The sequence below is a fragment of the Octodon degus genome, unplaced genomic scaffold, assembly GCF_000260255.1.
Source record: "Octodon degus isolate 3935 unplaced genomic scaffold, OctDeg1.0 scaffold00219, whole genome shotgun sequence".
NCBI classification, from domain to species: Eukaryota; Metazoa; Chordata; class Mammalia; order Rodentia; family Octodontidae; genus Octodon; species Octodon degus.
Window position 1 is genome coordinate 1,085,947 of NW_004524795.1, and position 7,570 is coordinate 1,093,516.

The following is a 7,570-nucleotide window of genomic DNA, read 5'->3' on the forward strand; positions in this document are numbered from 1 at the left end:
AAGAAGAAGCATTTTCTGAGCACCCACTGTGTGCACTTTTCTCTTGAGACTGTACCAACTGTGTACTACAACAGCAAGGGAAAAATTTTCCTGATCTGCAGCTTACAGGTTAGTGGGACAACAGTATCACAGGCATTAACACCTAAAGATAGTGGAATCGAGCACATGATGATGTTTATGTAAATGTGTCCCAGGTGTCTCAAACCATATATCCTTTAGGAAGAAAGGCCCCTGGGGGCAGGTGTCATGAGAGGTGACCCACCAAACATAACAGGGAAGAAAGAGGAAGACACTCCAGGTGGCTGGGGTGAGAGGCAGTGCAAGGACAGCCAAACTAGTCCAGTGATGGGGAGCAGATGTTTCTGGCTGGAGAGGGGCATTCAACAGGCCTCCCCCTGGGGACAGAGGTGTCCAGGAGATGGAGGACTGTGGTAGAGTTCTCTAGCTCTGAGAAAGAAGACCCAAAGCCAAAGACCCTGACCTTAAGGAACACCTTGCTCCTACCTGAGGAGGAGGAGGGAAGGCACACGAGACATCTCCAGGTGGCACTGCCTCCCTCCAGTTTGGCTGAGGTGATTGAGGGTGCTGGCTCATTCAGACATTTCAAAAAGGTGTACTCACCTTGGTTTCTTCTTCCAGTTGCCTCTTCACCTCCTCTAGCTGCTGGGTGAGGGCCTGCTTGCTTTTGGTCAGCTGTGAAATCAGAGACTCCTTCTCTTCCATTTGGTGGCTCAGCTCCCCTACCAAGCACAGGAAGCCCCGCGTGGGCATTGGCCATCACCCTCCCACACGGCCCAGCAGACCCCGAGCACTGCCCGGCCTCACCATTTTGGGTCTGCAACCTTGCCTTCTGCATGTTGAGGTCGTGGATCAACTGGGTCTGCTGGTCATCCTTGGCTTTGATTTCATTAAATTGATCCTCCACGGACCGGCATATTCTTTCCACATTACTCTGAAAACAAACAAGATCAATGTGAATGGAGGAAACGGGTTCCTGCTGACCAATATTGAACTGCACAGTTTGATAGTTTGGCTTCTTGTTAGGTAAAATAAAAATATGGAATACAGAAAAGCGCTTTAAGGGCTGGGGAGATAGCTCGGCAGTCTAAGCGCCTGCCTGGCAAGCGCAAGGACAGGGATTCAATCCCCGATACCATATGCCATGCTGGCTCGGGAACCCCGAGTGTGCTGAGCTGGCCACCAAGACCAGGTGTGGTGATGCATGCCTGTAATCCCAGCGCTAGGGAAGCTGAGACAGGAGGATCACTGTGAGTCCGAGCTGTGTAGCTAGACCTTTTACCAAATAAATAAATCTTAAAAATAAAGTGCTGTTTTAAAATGATAATCATTTCAGATTTGCCTTGTTTTTATTCGTTATCCTTGCTTAGTCATCAATTTGGAGCATCAGCTTTCGGGGGGGGTCAGTATTCAATAATTTTGAAACATCATCTGAGAAGATGCCTCACAAAGGAACCCTGCAGAAATACAAGCATTTCTGTTGCCAGGTGGATAATATTTTCAAGCAGTGCAGTCAGGAGACAAGAGTGAACATTTCATTCTATAATACAAATGGCTCCCTCTGAGGACGGGGTACGGGGGGAGTCACTATCCCAGCCTGTAGCCGGCCCATATTTTCATGAGATTTATTTAAAGCATTCTGTATGTTGCTGGCTTCTGCCCTCCTCCCACCCAAGAGCATGAAGAATAAAATGAGTATATGCTCTTCCTTAACCTGGGGAGCCTGACGCGGCCTAAGGAGGAGAGGAGATATTAGATCCAGAGGGAGTCCTCAAGGAGCTCAAGGTGTGTTCAAGAAGATGGCACACATGTGTAAGGGTTCCAGCAGGGGACTCAAAAGAGGCTCAGAGACCCCCAAGGAGTGAAATCAAAGGCTATAATAACAAAGAAATACAGAGCAATAGGAAGTGCTCTTTCTCTGGATTTTAAAATTGAGAATAGAGAGCAGAAAGCTATTCTGGAGGCAGGGAAGCTGTAAGGAAGGGCTGATTATGGACAGCATGTGGGTGATGCTGGAGTGTCCTCTAAACCAGCCAACCATGCAACCCAGCGTGGTTTGGGGAGAGGAGACAGATGGAGGCAGAGACAGAGACAGATAGAGACAGGGAGAGAGAGACAGGGAGAGAGACACAGATTGAGATAGAGAGAGAGAGAGAGACAGAGACAGGGAGAGAGACAGGGAGAGAGACACAGACTGAGATAGAGAGAGAGAGACAGAGACAGAGACAGGGAGAGAGACAGGGAGAGAGACACAGAAAGACTGGGATAGAGAGACAGAGACAGAGACAGGGAGAGAGAGACAAAGAGAAAGACACAGAAAGACTGAGATAGAGAGACAGAGACAGAGACAGAGACAGAGACAGGGAGAGAGAGACACAGAAAGACTGAGATAGAGAGACAGAGACAGACAGAGAGACAGAGAAAGACAAAGAGTGAGAGAGACAGAGACACAGACAAATGGAGGCAGAGAGAGACAAAGAGAGACAGGGAGAGAGAGAGACAAAGAGAGAGACAGAGAGAGAGACAAAGAGAGAGACACAGACTGAGATAGAGAGACAGAGACAGACAGACAGAGAGACAGAAAAGGACAAAGAATGAGAGACACAGAGACAGAGACAGAGACAGAGATAGAGACAGGGAGAGAGAGACACAGAAAGACTGGGATAGAGAGACAGAGACAGACAGAGAGACAGAGAAGGACAAAGAGTGAGAGACACAGAGACAGAGACAGATAGAGACATAGAGAGAAAGACAGATACAGAGACAAAGAGAAAGACAGAGTCTGAGGCATACAGAGAGAGATAGAGACAGAGAGATAGAGACAGAGACAAAGAGAGACAGAGACAGACAGCGACACAAAGAGCAAGAGAAAGACAGATACAGAGAGACAGAGACAAAGAAAGAGACAGAGAAAGACACAGAGAGAGAGACAGAGACAGAGGCAGAGAGAAACAAAGGACAGAGATAAACAGAGGCACAGAGAGACAGACACAGAGAGACATAGAAACAAAGAGATACAAAGAAAGACAAAGAGACAGAGACAGACAGACACAGAGACAAAGAGAAAGAGAGACAGAGAGAGACAGAGAGAGAGGGAGACAGAGACAGGCAGGCAGGCAGGCAGAGACAGAGAGAGGAAGGAAGTGAGCCAGTTAGTGCAGTCAGGGAGCGCCAGTGTTTGGATGCACTCTTGAGCAGGAAGCTTGATCCCAGTGTGGCAGTACAGGGAAGTAGTGGGAGTTTCAAGAGGTGGGGTCTAGTGAGAGGCGGTCAAGTAATCGGGCTCCACCTTTAGGAAGGATTAATGCTGGACTCATAAGACTTAATTTCCTCCATCTCTTCTCCATGTGTTCCTGCCACCGTGATGCCATTCGCCATGGGGCTTTTACCAGAGCTAAGGAGATGCCAGTCCCAGGCCCTTGAACCTCCAAAACCAAGAGTTAAGTAAAACTTCTTTTCTTCACTAAGCACTCAGTCACAGGTATTTTGCTATAGCAGTAGAAAATGAGTTAAGACAGGGATTAAGAGAAAGCCTAGAACAATGTGAAGTGGATGTTGCACAAGGACAGAAAGAGGCCCCACGGAGAATCTCACCCTCTGCAGACAGGTGAGAGAGTGTCTTTTCTCACCCTATCTCCTTTCCTCTTCTTGGCAAACATCTAACCCTCTGGGATCCCTCTGTGGGAAACCTACAGTGCCACATCTGGGGCCACTGCTACTTCGTCCAGCCCTGCCAAACAGCTTGAAGTACAGCTCAGTTCACCTGGAAGGAGGGCATCTCTTAAATCTCGGAGCACAGAGCTGCTGCCAGAGCAAAGCCTGGCATTTAGTTAGACACAGGGGTGTTTTCACCCCTAAACTGGTAAAGTGGGATTCAGGGCCTTTGCCTGCTGGGGCCACAGAGAGTTTGGGGACTGTCACGAACAGATTATATTTTCTAGGTAGGCATTTCTGGCAAAGGCCTAAAGAGACCTCAAAAGAAAGGAGCATGATTTGTCATTCAGAGTGAATCTCAAGGTTCACACCTAATTTGCATAATTTTGTATGCAGTTTAGATCTCAGTCTCTGCAGGTTCCACATTCTCAGGGTCAACAGATGGAAAACATTTTCAATCAAAGTACTAACCAGGCCTGACTCTGATTAGTTTCTGAGATCAGACAAGATTGGGAGTATTCAGAGTGGTATGGCTGCAGATAATTTTGTAGTGGAAAAAATACATATATATCTTTGTATACAAAATAGATACACAGATACTTTCTCTTAATTCAATGAGAAGAAAGATTTGTATTTGGACAGGATATCATGTCTGCATCTTGTACTATAAATAACTACTACGACGACAACAATATGCAATGTATTAATTATTGTAACTGTCTTACTAACCTGTTTTGAAATTGTCTCATTGCTATTTCTTTCTCATTACAATTAATATAAAAATTCAATGAATAAGAAGATTTGTTCTAATAGTATTTGTGGATGGGATGTCATGTCTGCATCTTGCACGATGAATAACCACTAAGACAACAATGTGCAATGTATTAATTATTGAAATTGTCCTACTGATCAGTTTTGAAACTGTCTCATTGCTATTTGTTTCTCAATAAAATCATTTTCTAAAAAAATTAATATAAAAAAGAGCTACTGTCAGATTCTGGACAATTTCCTAATTTAAAAAACAAAGAAAAAAAAAAACAAGAAAGTCTTCAGAAATTGGGTCTGTGCTGAACACGAACTTTGTTCCATCATTATACCTTGAACAATATAGTATGATAATTATCTATGTAGTATTTGCATTGTGTTAGGTATTATAAGTAGCCTAGATAGAGATGCTTAAAAACTTTCAAGAGGATGTATGCAGGTTTTATGCAAATACCGCTTTTTTTTTTCTTTTTGAGATAGAGTCTCACTCTGTAGCCCTGGCTGGCCTCAAACTCATGGCAGTTCTCCTGCCTCAGCCTCCCAAGTCCTGGGATTGTAGGTGTGTATCACCACGTGCACCTGCACCATTTTATATAAAGGATTGAGCATCCATAGATTTCGGTGTCTATGATGGTCTTAAAATTAACCTCCACAACTGTACCACTTCTCGTATTTCTTATTTCTTCTCCCTTTCCTTCTCCATCTCCTGTCCCCCTCCTTCTCCTTGTCTTCCTCCTCCTCTCAGTCTCTGTCTCTGTCCCGTTGCTTCTCTTTCCTCTCAGTACTGAGCATCGAACCCAGGGCCTTTGCCATGCACCGTATCCCAGTCGTGTTACTTTTTTGTTTTGGGGATTCAAGTGAAGGCCTTTGTGCCTAGCTACATCCCCAGGCTCTATCCCTTTTGTTGTTGTTGGTAAACTTTGAGACGGGGTCTTGCTAAAGTATCCAGGCTGGGCTCAACCTGGCATCCTCCTGCCTCAGTCTCCCAGAGTGCTGCAAATACAGGTGTGCGTCACAAGGCACCACAACTCCACGCTTCCTTTAAGGACTCTAACCCTCCCAAAGTTGCAGATGCTTCAAGTCCCGGATACACCTGCTCACATGCATCACTGCACACGAACTCTGCCTCCTAGAGACTGGGACTGAGGAGTGAGAGGGCGGGCGTGCAGAAAGCCGTCCCATGAAGGCCCTTTGGTGTGATTCCCCCATCCGTCTAGTTCTAAAGCATGTCAGACGGTGGGAAGGACAAAGCGATTTTGAGTAGTGGTGCAGCAACTCCACCAAGCTGCAGTGGTGCTGGGTCTGAATGCCCCCACCCCGACACACACACACACATAAGTTCAAACTCAATCCCCAGGGCAGTGCTGTTGGGAGGAGGCTCGGCCACAAGGACTGGTGCCTTTACATGACTGGTGTCGTCTTTATCAAAGAGGTTGCAGCGAGCTCCCTTGCACCTGCTGCTGTGCGAGGACTCAGCAGGAAGGTGCCACCCATGCCATGTAGTGAGCCTCAGCAGATGCTGAACCTGTTGGCACAGTGGTCTTGGCCTTCCCAGGGCTCAGAGCTATGAGCAATAAATGTCGGTTGCTTATAAATTACTCAATGTAGTAGCTGCATCTACCCCACTACATAAACGACACCTGATTTGAGTGAAAATGAGGACAGGGTTTTGGTTTAGAACAGTGGGGTCGAGTAGTGAAGGTGAGCATCTTAGAAGCTGAGCGCCCAAGCTGTGCCCCAAGCCCACTTACTCATCACAAAGTGCCAAGACTGCAGTGAGACCGGAATGCTTGGCTGCTGGGGCAGTGCTCAGGGACTTGAAAGGCTCTGCAAGCCTGCTGCGGCACAGATCCTATGTATACCACCCCCCTGCGGCACATGCAAGGGGTTTCTCATGGGACAGGAGGACAGGCGGTCTCACTTGGTGCCAGGACCAGAGGGCATCAGATACCTTGGACTTCGAGACTGTCTCGATATTGCTGGCCATGTCGTCGATCTCCATCTTCAGCTCGCTCTTCTCCTTCTCCAGCTTCTGCTTGACCCGCTGCAGATTGTCAATCTGCTCCCCGAGCTCAGCCACAGTATCTGCGTGCTTCTTCCTCAGGGTGGCCGCCGTGGCTTCATGCTGCAGGGTTGCCTCCTCCAGGTCCCTGCGCAGTTTCTGGAACTCGGCCTCCCGCTTCTTGTTCAGCTCTATCTGGGCAGAAGTGGCCCCGCTGGTTTCTTCTAGCCGCTCACTGATCTCCTCCAGTTCCCGGGTCAGATCTGAGCGCTGCTTCTCAATCTTGGCTCTGAGTGTGTGCTCAGCTTCAATTTCTTCCTCCAGCTCTTCTGTACGGGCCTGAAAAAGTCACTGCATCAGGGTTGTCATCCAGAGAAGGAACCTATTTTAGGAGGGGCTGAGCAGTGAGGAATGGAGGTCCATGGCGCACAGCAAGGAATTACATTATAATAGGGAGAGAAACAAATACACTTGGAAATAACCTAAGTGTCTGTGAATAGGGGACCGTCAAATTCATTGTGATGGAGACTGTCTCTAGAAGTCATGAAGCCATTAGAAGCTGACTGATGCCTACTACAGACAGCTCTGTCCAGTGTGTTGGTAAACGAAAGAAGTTGCAAAACAGTACTCTTAGTGTGAAAGTATCTATGCTAAACATACAAAGAAACAAGCCATATATATTCTAAATATTTCTTTTGCTCCTAAATGTGTACATACAAGAAGATGCAGAGGACTCAAACTCAAACTGATTATTCCTTCTGAGAGCACTGGAAACATCCGGACTTAAGGACAATGATCAATGCATCAATAATATTCAGCCTGATTGGGAATAGCTTGACTCTATTTAAGCAAGTATGCTCATATGTTACTTAGAAAATTATGATATTAACCAAACATGGTCATGTGTGCTTGCAATCCCAGCTACTGGGGAGACTGAGGCCTGAGGGCAACTTCAGCAAGGCTCTGTCTCAAAATAAAATACTACAAAGGGGACCAGGGAGATAGCTCAGTAGAATAAGCACTTGCCAGGCAAGCGCAGGGTCCTGAGTTCAATCCCCAATACCGCAAAAAAAAAAAAAGTTACAAAGGGCTGGGATGTAGCTTAGCATTCTGTGAGTTCAATACCCGGGG

General features: G+C 46.8%; 1 protein-coding gene across 1 annotated transcript in view; it reads right to left on the bottom strand.

Annotated features, from left to right (window-relative positions):
- LOC101587154 (myosin-13) overlaps nt 1-7,570 on the bottom strand; it is a 60,052-nt gene that overhangs the window by 17,045 nt on the left and 35,437 nt on the right. The window contains 3 exon segments of the mRNA XM_023705421.1: nt 622-740; nt 826-952; nt 6,389-6,778. Of these exon segments, the coding sequence (XP_023561189.1) occupies nt 622-740; nt 826-952; nt 6,389-6,778 (636 nt within the window).